This window comes from Onychostoma macrolepis, chromosome 21 (assembly GCF_012432095.1).
Source record: "Onychostoma macrolepis isolate SWU-2019 chromosome 21, ASM1243209v1, whole genome shotgun sequence".
In the NCBI taxonomy this organism is placed as follows: domain Eukaryota; kingdom Metazoa; phylum Chordata; class Actinopteri; order Cypriniformes; family Cyprinidae; genus Onychostoma; species Onychostoma macrolepis.
In genome coordinates, this window is record NC_081175.1 from 6,156,130 (window position 1) to 6,171,002 (window position 14,873).

The 14,873-nt window shown below is 35.5% G+C and overlaps 1 protein-coding gene across 1 annotated transcript in view; it reads left to right on the top strand.

Annotated features, from left to right (window-relative positions):
- Positions 1-1,196: 1,196 nt before the first annotated feature.
- The window catches only part of chm (CHM Rab escort protein), a 60,815-nt gene continuing 47,138 nt past the window's right edge, over positions 1,197-14,873 (top strand). Inside the window, exon 1 of the mRNA XM_058758596.1 lies at positions 1,197-1,274. Coding sequence (XP_058614579.1) covers positions 1,223-1,274 — 52 coding nt within the window. The 5' untranslated portion in view covers positions 1,197-1,222. The remainder of the gene's footprint in view (positions 1,275-14,873) is intronic.

Consider the following 14,873-nt stretch of genomic DNA (forward strand, 5'->3'; position numbering starts at 1 on the left):
CATACCGATCCTTTTCAATAGCCTCATCTTGCGTTTGTAGGCTATGAATATTAAAATAAGTCTACCTGCTGAACATTCTGAACATACACTACGGTGCAAAAGTGTTAGGCCATTATATTTTCATCAAAAAAACAGCATGGTTTTAAGCCAGTTATTTCTAGATTTTGCAACAGTGTCAGGTTGGTTTACATTTCCAAACATTCCTTTTGCCATTAATTGTAATAATCCAGTGAGATTTTTGTATGCACAAGGAGTCTGACAACACAGAGATCTGATCTCATCATCATCATCCAGTCCTTCAGGAATGACATGAAGAAACAGAAAAAAACTGAGACTAAATCCAAAAGAACTGTGTCTCCAAGACACTTGAAGAAACCTTCCTGGAAAGCTATCTGAAAAACTATGTGCAAGTGTACCAAGGACAAAAGCTAAAAGTTTTGAATGCAAAGGATGCTCACACCAAATGTTTATTTGATTTAGTTAATAGAAGTTAATTGATAAATAAAATGTATTAATGATATTATTTTTAAAGCATTTATTATTTTTTAATGTAGCTTTCCAGGAAGGTTTCTTCAAGCGTCTAGCAGACATTGTCACAGTTCTTCTGGATTTAGTCTCAGTTTTTTCTGTCTGTTCATGTAATGCCAGATGGTGCGATCAGATCTCTGTGTGGAGCACTGGCTGTTGTTAGATTCCTTGTGGATAAACTGATGTTTCCTACTGACACATACAGCAAAATATAGATTTAATTAAAAAAAAATAAAAAATTTGGGGGGGGAAATATTGACCTAAGACTTTTGCAAAGTAGTGTAGGCTACATTATACGGAGAAGAAAAGTGTCATGAAATTAATTTAAAATCGTTAACACTTGAATTTCTTCACAGTTGCTAGGCTATATGTTTAATATACTTGCATGTAAATATGTTACATTAATATCAAAACACTTTAACTACATAATATTAATGAGTGGTGTCTTCGTCGTATTTGTAATTAATATCCATAAAAAACAAAAAAACAGACAGGGTTTTAGCCAATTAAGGAACACAGGAAATCAAAGAATATGTGGAAATAATTTTTAATGTTTCTTTTTCTTCTTTCTTTTAAAATACGGAGTATTCCAGTTTGTGCATTTTTGCTACTGTGTGTTTAAATCTGTATGTTTTAGGTTATAAAAAGTGTACGTCACGCTACGGCGTGTCACGTGACAGTGTGTAGTTTCAAGATGGCTGCGGAGGATCTCCCGTCTCAATTTGATGTTGTCATTCTCGGAACAGGTATGAAATATCAACATTAACATGCTCATTTTTAATGGTTGGCGCTACAGAGGTGTTTTCTGTGCCCCGCATTGCTGTGGGAAATGAGTGTAGCATGACGCTCTCTGTGTTTTGCCACAGACACGTGAAACAGACACAGCGACATATGCACGCTAAAGCTAATGGGGCTGTGTGCTTTTGACATGTATGATGAAGAATGGCATTTATATATTTGTTTTGACGGTCATTTGCCTGCTGAATTGTGTAATAGGAGGGAATCTGTAAGAAAGTGCAAAATAAATCCAAGAATAATGTGTGACTTAGGCTGGTCCTGAATCAGAGATGCTGAATCACAGATGAGCTGGAGACAGTGATGCAGGAACACTGACTTTAATTTTTGTGTGTTGAACTCTGTGTGAATTCAAATGGCTAATAATGATAATAATTTATTATTATTATTATAAACACGAATTTACAGCAGCTATTAACATGAATAACACATTTAGTGTCTATGATTTTACTGTTTTATTAATTAGTCTATTGTCTTACTGTATAAAAACAAGAAATTCTTCAAATCTGATATATCTGGCAAATAATTGTTATTATTAACACTTAATATGTACAACAATTCATAATAACAATTATTACAAAAAATAATAATGTTTACTTGTTTATTGTCTGTATAAAACAAATCTAAAGCATGTGGGTTATAAAACAACAACAATAATAATAAAAATACATTTTATTGTTAACACTTACTATTACCAAAAATAATAATTTAAATAAATTAATCATTTTAAATGTTAATTGTTTGTTGTCTGTATCAAGCAAAAGCATATGGGTAATAATAACAACAACAACAACAATAATAATATAATTATAATATATTATTGCTTTCATTATTATGAACCCATTATTTACAATAATTAACAGTATTAATAACAGCTTTATTGTGTCTTGTTTATTGTCTTTTATTATTATTATTATTATTATTATTATTATTATGAACACTTGCTATTAACAGTTATTATTAAAATTATTAATAATATTAAAAACATTTTTTACATCTTTATTGTCTTTACTACTAATTATAATAATATTAATATTAATACAAATGTTTTTGTATAATATTAGTTTTGTTAATAATAATAATAATTTGATTTAACAGAATATTGCTACAAGCTACAAAAACAGATCTAATAATTTCGGATAACTAAAGTTTCAGTCAGTTTTTATATTAAATATTTTGCATTTTATATTAAGTGATATTTCATATTAAGTAAGTTTTATCCAAAGCAACTTGCAGTACACTTATTACAGAAACATCTCCCTTGTGGTAATCCGGGGTTAAAAGCCTATAGGGCACAATAGTGATGGCTTGGACTTCTGACTACCAATAAAGAATGCACTGTTCTAGTTTAACAATCCCTGGCCTGGTCTAGAGTTTAGCCCTACTTTATTGAGTGCATCAATGCTCTAAAGTAGTGCACATAAACCAGTTTGTCGTTTAACAGAACTGGAGCTGACCCTGACTCTGTGACCTGCTTCAAACCCGGCACTGAATTGTAGGTTTGTGCTGCGGACCCTCTGGAGGGCGGATACTTTACTGGACTGCGTGGTGCAGAGCGAGACTCCTGGAACCATACTGTCCTCGTTCTCTCTAGTGTCCTCATTCAAAGCGCAGAAGTGTGTTTATATGCAGGCCAGATCCTCAGGACAGTGCTGAAGCCAGCAGGAGATGAAGTTACTCCCTGGTGCAGAGCATTGTTCTTCACAACAGGGAGGAGAGGTAGATGGGTAAAAGAAAAAAAGAAAAGAGGGGTTAGTGCGATGGCTAAGAGCAACGTTCTCGCGCTGTGATTGATGGTGTGCAAATGAATATATCTGGCCCACTTCTGGTTCCGCTCATGCAAAACCACCAGAGCCAGTTGGTCCCAAGGCAACCGGTGACACAGGGACACTCACAGCTTGGACTATTTCTGCTCAGACTCCGTTCCGTGTCAAGGTTGCTCAGACAAGCGTGCTTGTCCCAGACTCCCTAGTTACCCCCGTTTTTGCTGCTGGATACGGGCACAAATGAGGATACGGACAGGGAGCAGTTGTTAATGAATACCGTGGCCTCCATAATGATGCCTGCTAGACCCTCTGACTGTGTGAAGGACTGCGTTCCCGTCGGTCGCGGCCCGTCAGCTGGTGAACTCGCACCTGACCCGGCTGTCCCCAGAGAGCCCATGCTCAGGGTCTGCTGAGGTGGGAGCAGATGCCTGTGGACCTTTTCATTTTTTATATTGTTTGGCTCAGAGGCCTGTAGTGAAATAGAATAATCAAGAACAAAACAGCAAACTGAAATTCCCTCTGGCTTCAGGTTATTTTCCTGCAGTTGGTGTTGTGCGGTGTATGGAGCTAATCGGGTTCAATGGATGACTTCCAGAATCAGCTCCCGTAGAAAGCTAGAGAATATATCTCAAGATCTCATGTTTGATATGAAACTTTCGTATGTCTGTTATTTACAGAATAAGTATCTTTCAGATATATATATATATATATATTTTTTATATATCTATACCCCAAAATGAACTCAAACAATGCAGCAATACGAAATTCTCATTATATTTTAAACAAAACCAAAATAGAGTGAGAAGATACTTAAAAAAAGACATGATTATCGGTTAACAAAAAGTTCTGTTCGTTCACAAAGAAAACTTATACTCACTCTCAGGCCAGCCAAGATTAGTTTGTTGAGATGAGTTTGTTTCTTCATTGAAACAGTTTTGGGGAAATTCAGCATTGCATTACTTGGTCACCAGTGAATCCTTTGCAGTGAATGGGTGCCGTCTAGCTGATAAAAACATCACAGTAATCCACAAGTAATTGACACGACTCCAGTCCATCAGTTCATTTGTTATTCCTATAAATTTGTTATTGAATCAGGTGTGAACTTGAATGGGTTTGAAATTGGTCCATGCAAAGGAAAATATTGACAACATAATATAAATGCAGCGGCTGTTTGCGCTAAGTGCAAATACCAAAAATGCTATTGACACTAAGTGAAAATAGCATGTTTTCTTAGCAAGATGCTATTCACACTAAGTGCAAATAGCAATGGATTGTATTTACACTAAGTGAACATAGCAGTATTTTCTTAGCGATTCTATTTGCACTAAGTTGCATATAACAATAGATTCTATTTAGAGTATGAACAAATAGCAGTATGTTCTTTGCTGTTTATACTTGGTGCAAATAGTGGCAGATATTTGCACCTCTGTATGGTAGAACATTATAAAACAGTATGCAATAATAACACATTGAGTGTAAATTTTCATATGCATTTAAATTAAATAGATGCTTCCTTATTGGGACAATACAATAATTGCCTACCCCTGAACCTAACTGAGTATTTTGGTTCCCAACATTCCTCAAAATATCTTCTTTTGTGTTCAACAGAAAAAAAGAAAGTCATACAGGTTTGGAATGACATAAGGGTGAGTGAATGGTAACAGAATTTTCATTTTTGTGTGAATTAACCCTTTACTTGACTATAATGTCAGAATGACGTAGTGAATGTAAGGGACAAATTTGGACAGTATAGTTCTGCATTGCTCTGCTTTGTGATAATGAATCAATACCCTGGTGCAGAGTATTGACATTTCAATGATTATTTAGTATTGTAAAGCCGTTTGTGAAGTTGTTTGGTATCATTATTTTGTTATTTATGAATACATTTTAAAATAAGAAGTAAAATGCATAAAATCTATTTTAAATGTGAAAAATAATGCTAAAAAAGTATTTAATTATTTGCATACAATATAAACAATACTGTAATTAAGAAAAGGTTCAGATGTGTCCCAAGTTGTATAATATGGTATTTTATGTATGCTATAGTATATTAAGTTATTTGTAACACTTGGAAATGGTCATTTCTTTATTATGTGACCGTCCCATCACTTGCCCCATACTTCCCGACAGCTTACTCTGATAGACTGCCTGCAAATCAACACTTACACTCATCACTGCAGAGAGAATGGAAGGTGGTGCCATGAATGAAAAATCTGTGTATAATTGTATAAAGAGCACAACCTTATATCATGTCCTGCTTCCTCTGAAATGGAAAACCAGTATTGCATTGCTGAGCTTGCAGGGATCATTTTCAGAAAAAAATGTACATGGTGGCCAATTTCAGGCTGAAATTGTGTGACATGTTGATAACCAGTTAAACTGGTCTTTGGCCTAAATTACTTTCAGAATTTCTAAATGTTTGCTTTTCTGACAAAATTTTGGAAAGCTTATTTTGGGACATTCACCTTTTCAGCTATAATGTAAAAGACCTGCTGCAACCTGTTCATACAAAGCCTGAGGCCATAATTGTCCCCTACTCTTGGGTCTGAAATCAACTTTTTCAACATGGCAATGACCCAAGATGAAAATTTACCAATTGTAAATATTTCTTCCTGGCCATAAAACATGGCCATTTTTTATTTTTTTTGTTAAATCTCTTAAAACGAAAGTAGAACTTCTCTCTGTCATATTTCACCACAGTCTCAAAAAATGAAATTATATTTTGCTCAAAGAAAATTAAGCCTGTTTTAAGACCATTAGGATTTTTTGCACTGTGTGTGATGACATTTTTCATTTACAAATAAGTGCATTTTCCCCCTTTAGTTTTTATTATTGTAATGCAAAAATGATTTGTACTGTAATTTTTTTTAACAATATGGTAACATATTGTAAAACATATTTTTTAATTACCGTATATAATGCTTTTAGAAATGAAGCTGTTCACACTGAGATCTAAATTTTTTGTTTCAGTGAGCATGTTAAAAAGGTTTTTCTTCATGCTGCAATTAAACACTTGCCAACCAATAAGAGATAAGCACTTGTCTGGCATTGCTGCTACCCGCGCATTAGGATGCGCTGACAGCTATTCTGCCAACTGCTAAAAAGTCCAAACAGTAACTGTATTTAACAGTATTTCATGATGAATGTATACCGAAGCACAGCAGCTGTAGAGGCTAAAGGATGCAGACAATGTGAAGGTACAAGACTCTTTACTGAAGAGCATCGTTACAGGCTCAGCAATCATTGGCTGACAGGCCTGACTGAGATGCACGTTTAGTTCATCTCATATCAGAGCTGTTCCCTCACCTGCTGCTAATAGAGCAGCAATGAAGAAAACAAGCCAGCCATTTCACCGGCCCGCACTTTGAGCCTGGGTTAATGTAACTATTCATCTTGCTTGGACCCCATGTGCCTTTAGCTTGAATAGCCTCTATTAGCAGTCATGTGATTATAGAACACCTTCACAGATATCCCTGTGCTCTTTTCAGGTGATTGATTTCTCATGGCCCTTGAGCATTAGTGTGGAATTGATTGTTAGTAGGACCTCCAATGGGCGTCATAGTCACACACTGCTTGTAGATTGTCAGTGATCATTGTAACAGGGTTTATGACTTTGAAACTTAATGTTTTTCTGTTGGACATCTACATCTAGATTTCATTTAGGCCAACGCTGACACTCGCTTCATTTGAAGGGGTTATGAATTTATACAGATTTTTTTTCTTTGCAGCTTAAGTTTGCAGATTGGTTTGTGGGTCACTGACATGACACTCATACTAATTAATTAAAAAATACATAAATAATGCAATTCATATATGCAATGACTTGAATAGACCTCTTCTATAATGAACATGGTTTTAATTTCTTTTTTTAAAATGATATCATAATGTTGGGGGGGGGCTTATTAAAAGATTCAATTGAAGTAGATTGTAAAGTTTTATATGATACAACCTCCCCAAAAAACATAATGATATTTATGAATAAATCATTAATAACATCTGCAAAAATACTTAATATTTTGTAGGGTTGTTCCAATAGATGATAGTATCGTGTTTATAGGGATGTAACGATCAACCGCGAGCAGGTTGAAAATCGATTCAAATATGTGACGATTCAAATCGATTGAGATGCTAAACAAAGCGCGATTCAATTAGGGGTAGGAGTTTATATGAAAGTATGTCTGAGGGGAACTTACTGTCTTTAGAAACGTTTAGATGCAGTGGGGGTCCGTGTTTTACCGACATAAAAATAAAGGGATTTAATATTGATAATAACTTTGAAGACATTGTGTGATTATTATTAAGGTTTTAATAGTTTTACTAGTAGTAGCATATTACGTTCTGCCCAATGTCTTCAAGTGAAACCGAACTTTTATTTTGACGGGTTGCCTTGAATACCTTTACATTTCTGTATATGATATGAGGATAGTTTTACTCAAATGAAACGTTCGAATGCTCATGAAGTGACTCTCAGAGCAGTTCTGAAGATGTTGTTCATGTATTTATGTCCTCATTTAGTGAGACGACAGACGTTAATATCACCGCAAGTGTCGCGCGCTTCTGTATGAGTAAACAAACCTGCACGTCTGCGCCATACATTAACACAGAGACAGGCAGAAGTCATATTTAAATAGACGTTTTGCGGCTTAATATTTACAAATAAGAGTGGGAGTGTGCTCACTTGTGTGTGCGCTTACGTTTGTTTGTGTGTGTGTGTGTGTGCGTGTGTGTGTGTGTGCGTGTGTGTGTGTGCGTGTGCGTGTGCGTGTGTGTGTGTATGTGCGAACTGGGGTGGAACTCCGCTGTGCTCGCGATAGAGAGAGCGCGACCATGTAACGTAGAGACAGAAATGACACGCCGTCGTGTAAATAAGATAAATAACATAAGGCTATTTAGTTTGTTTAATAAAAGAACAAGGTATACACCTGTTCTATAGGGAAGGTAACATTGAATGACTTCTTTTGTGGTCTGGCGCTATAGAGAAAATAAAATTAAACAAAATGAACTTGACCTTCAAGGGGGGCGGGCCGCCCCCCTAAAATAATGGTAGGGGAAACACTGAGATGGTATTTTTCTTTTCATCTTGCCTCTGTATAAAGCATATTAAAGTTCATAAGTGCAGCGCTGCTTTGTTTACAGCGGAAACCAAGGAAACGTTTAAAGCGCCACCTGCTGGCAGAGAGTGATTCTGCGTCTCATTCAGCTCGTCTGCTGTTTCTGTTTCATGCAGATATTTTTTATGTATACAGTAGTTTCTCAAAACTGAAATCAGACCATTCTGTTTTTGCTTCAAATTTCGAAATTATACAGCCTAATTTAGATTAAAAACTGCTCATGTTGCATCAGCGTCTTTGTTTGGATCATGATTAAAATGCAGTGGTTACCTCTAATTTTAAATGGAAAGAGCACAGACAAAGCCTTATTTTGTTTATGTGAAGAGATTTATTTTATTTGTGTTATTTATTTTATTTGGAGCTTGTTTTAAAATTTCTATTTAGTGTTGTTATTTACATTTACATTATATTTACATTTTGTTATTTAGCAGAGGATTTTATCCAAACCGATTTACAAATGAAGAGAATAGAAGTAATCAAAACCAACAAAAGAGCGATAATATACAAGTGCTATATTATTATAGTGTTATATTTCAGTTTCACAAAGAAACGTGCTGCATTTTGTCCAAGCAATAATAAAAGGACACATTTAATTTATAATTTGTCTTAAATCTCCTTTTGTAAAAAAAAAAAAATGGCAATTTTCACTTGAGATTCAGAGCCAAATTACAGGGGGGGGGTAAAAATTACTTCAGAATGATGGCAACACCATAATGTTACTTTTACACGGAGATTGGAAGGCCTGTTAGTAAAATATGTTGACTTTAGCAATCTTTGATATTGATATTCTTTTTCCAAAGTTTGCATGCTATTACTCAAGAAGTATTAAAGATATCGCAATATGATTTTAGATTCTAGTTCTTAATAAACTTTTCTTTTGGAATTCTTCACTAAACCTGTATGACTTTCTTTCTGGGGTTTCCCAAAAAGGGGTTCAATTGATGAAAAATTAATAATTAATTAAATCAAATGTAAAACTGAAATTAAATGAATGGGGCACAGTTAGGGTTGGGTACCGTTCACATTTGAACCGGTACGGTACCGGTACCGGTATCTGAAATTCGGTACCGGTACCCAACGGTACCTTTTTTCGGTACTTTACTCTCTGTGTAATAACAAAACATTTATTTCAGTGAAAAATAAGTCCAAAACTCTCAATTTCAACATTTTGAACAATTGGACCCAACAATTGTTTTTCTTTTTCTTCCAGAAATTCTTGTGTTTTATTTTTTCTGATAATCAAATGAAGGCATGAAACATTTATTTATTTCTAATCAAATCAAAATGAAACCCTTTTATTTTTTGGCAAACAAACAGAGGTTTACTGTTAAAATTAATACATGGTAGAAAAATTATGTGAATATACCTTTAAAAAGTTATAATAATAATTGTATTTTTTCTACAATTAAGTCGTTAATGTGGTTGTAATAATTATTTTTATAATTTAATTGTTTTATTTAAATTTGTCAGTAAATGGAATATATAAAGGCGTACATTATACTGTACAAAAGTAATACAAGTTTAATATATTTCTGTTACATGTTAAACCGCACTTTTATTTTGACAGGTTGCGTGAAGTTTCTGTGTGTATACAGTATGATATGATGCTAGTTTTCTCAAATGAACGGTAAAATTCTCATGAAGTGACTCACAGCCTGTAAGTTCATGTGTTCATGTAGTGCAGAGGCCGAAAATCACCGCGAGTTCACGTGTGCTTCAGTATTTGTTTATTAAACAAAACGCGTCTCCGCCATTCATACATACCGAGGCTAACGGAACATGCAGGATTCATATTTAAACCGTCTTTTGCGTTTTAATATTCACATACACTAGTTCATATCGCGATTCGAATTAAGTGACAGACATTCTTTTATTCATCCAAAACTTGCGAATTCCGTGGCATTCCGCGTTATAGAGTAAATTCCGTTTTATGAATGGACTCCGCCCGATCCTGTCCGCGTTTTCGCGGAAACCATATGACCCTAGAAATGTAAGCACACTTCAGAACATTTCGGTTTGCCCTCTGTGTTGTGTTTTAAAGAGTTGCAGGGGTGACAAGTCACAGGGTCTCTCTCTCTCTCTGTCTCTCTCGTATGCGCCCAAATGCGTTCTCAGGTACCGAAATTTGGTACCGAATGATTTCATGTGAATCGATACTCGGTAGTACCGACGCAATTCGGTCCGTACCCTTAAAAGTACCGAGTTCGGTACCCAACCCTAGGCACAGTTAAATTAAATAAACCGATATTTGTGCTTAGTTTGATTATAAAATCAGACTGTGATTTGATTAAATGAGTGTAGGCTGTTGCGCTGCATGTTTCAGAGTAAAGTGTGGCACTGTGTTCAGTTCACACAAGTAGCTCAAGATCCAGTGTTTTCAGTGTCTCAGAGCAGCTTGGTTTACAGTAAAGATGGTGAACATCATTTTTACTTGTGCTGTGATTTTTAACATGCATTTGGGAAAGTAATGTGCAGCAGTTACAAGGGGTGTAAGAAAATATCAATATAAAAAAAAAAAAAATCATACAAAATTCATGGCAGTTGTTTCGTTTTAGGTTCATATCCGATGGCTAGATAGCAGTCTTCATCTCTGAAGTTAAACAGTGACAGGAAATACTAGCATTAGGGCACGCCACTAATGTTAGCGTTTATATAGTTTGGTGTACAAAGCTGAAGGGTGGCATCATCTGGCCTTTTGTAGTAACGTCCGCCTCGGTTCCGCCACTTGCCGCGTCCTGTGTGAAAAGCCTTTTCGCCAGGCGCGGCGGGCGGCTGCAGCTTTCTCTCTTGTTGGGGGTGTTTTGTGCAGTTGGGGCGGTGCTCGCATCGCAGTCTCGGTGATTCCACGCGGAACATAAATACATAAACTGAAAAACTTGTGAAATCCAAGTTGAAAGGTTCTGAGAATGTTCAACATCTGTATTTTTTCAATTGTTTTACAATTATTTTGTTTTCTTTAGGAATCCTGCAAGCACTTTATATTTCATTGTTATTAAGCAGATGTAATTTTTTTTTTTTCCAGATCAAAATGTTATGACATTGTATGTCACAATTGTAAACTTAAACTCTGAACCTTTAAAAGCAAGGTCTAAAATATATATATGGTATTTTCATAAAATACATTTTATACATATACATTTAACTAAAGCAGTGTTTCCCAACCTTTTTTCTGCTGCGGCACAGTTTTGATATGTAAAAAATCCCACGGCACACCACTAAGCATTATACATTTTTTTTTTTTTTTTTAATAGAAAGGGGAAAAGGTTTTTTTCTCCCAATAATTAAACGTTGCGTCATCAGAGTTGGTATTTTGGCTTTATATATGATCAGACACTTGCACTTAATTTCTGAAAATCATACACATATGGAGTTAACAAGGTTTTTGATGACAGAATGACAGGAGATGTTTTGTCCATCATTAGAACGGCAGCAAATGAGGCAATAAATTAACAGCATCACGTTTTAATCAGTTTTCAGGTTATAAAGTTCATTGTAGCTAAATGGGCGCTCAGTTTCTCTTGTTGTTTAATACATTTGGCCAAATCTCACGATATAAAAGACGAACCGCTATGCACAGGATATTTAAAACGTACAAAAGTGTATTGGCTACAACTAGACCGCAAATGCTAAGACTCTGCTCTTTAAACACACAAAACATTAGCATTTATAGACAGCGTTTCTTGAGTAAAGAAAACGCTGTACTTATTCAAACATCAGTTCTTTATTTACCCTTGCATTGCGAAGAAGTAGACGTCCGTCTTCAAACGGGGCGGCGCTTCATTCTTAATGGAGGCGGGGTGGAGTTATGAGGTTTGACTGACAATTTGAGGATCCAATGGCGTTACAAGGTTTAGTCACAAGCTCTTTTGAATGCTTTTCATTGGTTAAATATGTGTAAAACCCACAAACAGACATAACGATAACCAATAGCACTGATTTAAAATAATAATAACGAAATACATTTTCCACGGCACACCCGACAACCTGTCACAGCACACTAGTGTGCCGCGGCACAGTGGTTGGGAAACACTGAACTAAAGAATCCTGCAAGCACAGTTTACTCATACTGCACAAAAAGTGGTTCAATAATGTTACAGGGACTGATTATTGCAAATGCAGATCCCAGTGTGTTCTGGTTAAACAATTTTTATTTATTTATTTTTTGCTAAGGTTTAAATATGGTGGTGTGTTCTTAATGACAGCTTTCCTAAAAATATATCATATTCCTAAAATAAGAAATATCCCAATATATCGCCTTTCTTACAGTATCGCAATATATCGTATCGCAACCCCTGTATCGTGATACGTATCGTATCGCCCGATTCTTGCCGATACACAGCCCTAGCAGTTACCCATAATAATAATAATAATAAGTAAATATTTTACATTTTAGAGGTTTGGCTGACAAAAAAAGAGGTTCGGCTTACAGGCAACCCCTGTTTGATGGAATGCAAGAGATGTTTTCCAAAAAATGTCAGAAAGCATACAATCTTGTATACAATCTCCGAAAGCATGAATCTTCAAAAAGGATTTAAAAAGAACCATTAAAGTAGTGCAATTTGTGCACTTTTTCTCAAAATTTTCTAAAGCTATATAGTTAGGACTGGGAAAAATAGCAAAAACAAAATCTTGATCTTTGATCGATGTTCATAGTCAACTTAACTCTAACGTGATTATTGTAGCATTCTGTTTATTAACCATCCAGTTGAAGAACATTCTCAGCACAGATGAAGTTGTCAACATAAACATAAAACAAATGACTTGTTAAATATCTTTGCAAGAAAAGATGCATGAAATACTTTGCCACAAACTTGTCAACAGAAGCGGTTCATCATGTATGCCGTTATGCAGTCATATGTTCTTAACTGTTATAATTGACTTACTCTCAGTGTATCTAATTGTAACGTTTACTAATATTTTTATTCAAAATCAAGATTCCTCGATTTAAAAAAAATAATATTGTGGAAAAACATGACATTCAAATTAATGGATAAAATTTGAAATATTTACATACAGTAAAGATGCATCAGTGATGCCAAATACTTTTGGTTTGTTGTGGGTCTTACAACCAGTCAAGTTGTAGCGAGTTTGAATATGCTGAAATACGAATGATATTTGAGAGCTGTGGGGAGCGATCAATCTTAAATTTAACTCTATTCCCCACACAGAGCATCATATGACTTTAGAAGACTTGGAATGTAGAGCAAACCCTGTATGGACCGCTTTTATGGTGCTGTTCCCTTATTTATTAAAAGGAATAGCAGCTCTGAGTTGTTCCCTTTGTGTTTTTCTGGCAGAAGAAAGTCATACAGGTTCAGAACGAGGAGGTTGTGTAAATGATGACAGAATTTTCATTTATGGTTGAACTCTTCCTTTACACTTCCCACAGAAAATATACAACAGCATGGTGTATGTGTGAGAGAGAGATAGATAGAGGGGATGGGTGACATAAATGGGTGGAGTGTAAGAGAAGTGACCTGCCCTCTCCCTTTCTCTCTTACTCTCTCTCTCTCACACAATCCCTCCCTCGCTCCCTCAGCCTCGACTATAAATAACCGAAAAATGACTTTCAAGGTGCAGAGATAGAATCCATTTGGAATGTTCTCTAAAATGAAGAGTGATTTATGATTTCATACAATTCCTGCTGAAAGCATTTCGGGCTTTGCCCGGTCATCAAAGTCCTGCCAGCTCAAATCTATTATTTATCGCCCAGCATGTCTATGTGGCATCAGAACTTTATGGCAGGTAATGTTTGTCTTTAGCAAACATGATGTGGAAAAATCAATACCGGATAGGATAAATGGCATTAAAAGATGGCGGCCAGAGGTTATTTACACTTTTTAAAAACATCTTCAGTATTATCTGGACAGATATATTGAGGCTCCTCGCGCCGCCGCTGCTCTGGTAGGGGCATAATTGGGATGCATCTGTTTTAAACAGGCCAAGTGAATTAATGTAATACTTTTCCATAAATATAATTAGGTTTCTTCAGTTCGGGTGATTTTGTGAAATGATGTCACTGTCATACACATAAGGAAGCATTATTATTAGTTATTTCATAGTAAATGATTCAAGCTCTTTTTTTGACATTTGACACAGGATTGTAAGACTAGATCAGGAATTCATTGGATTGTAAAAAATGGGTGTTAGGTTTTTACATTTTTTTTACATTGAATCGGCACAATAAATTCAGGAACATGCTAAATTTATGAGGGTAAATTTTGACATCATGCCGTTGAATTTGAATGATATGCCATTAAATTTGGACGATTGTGGGACCAGATTTTATCCATATGGAATTGGAATGTGAAAAATTGACATTATACACAGGAATATAGAGAACAGGAGGGGTTGAAAGTTGTTTTCGGTTGTTTTCAGAGTGATTTTTTAATAAAAGATTACAAAGACAAACTGTTTATTTTACAATAATGTGCAATGATAAATCAGCACAATAAAATCAGGAATTATGAAAGTCAACAGGGTGAAATTCTATGTCCTGCCGTTATTTTTGGACAAAGGTTTTTGGTCTCATAGGAGAGCATGTGGGTGTCTAGAATCCCAGGATTCTTCATCAGTGAAATAGCCAGTGCTAGGAAAGATACGACGGACCTGCTCGGAATAAATCACTTTTCCATTGTGTGTGTGAGATGGGGCTGTGCAAGGCCAGATGAAG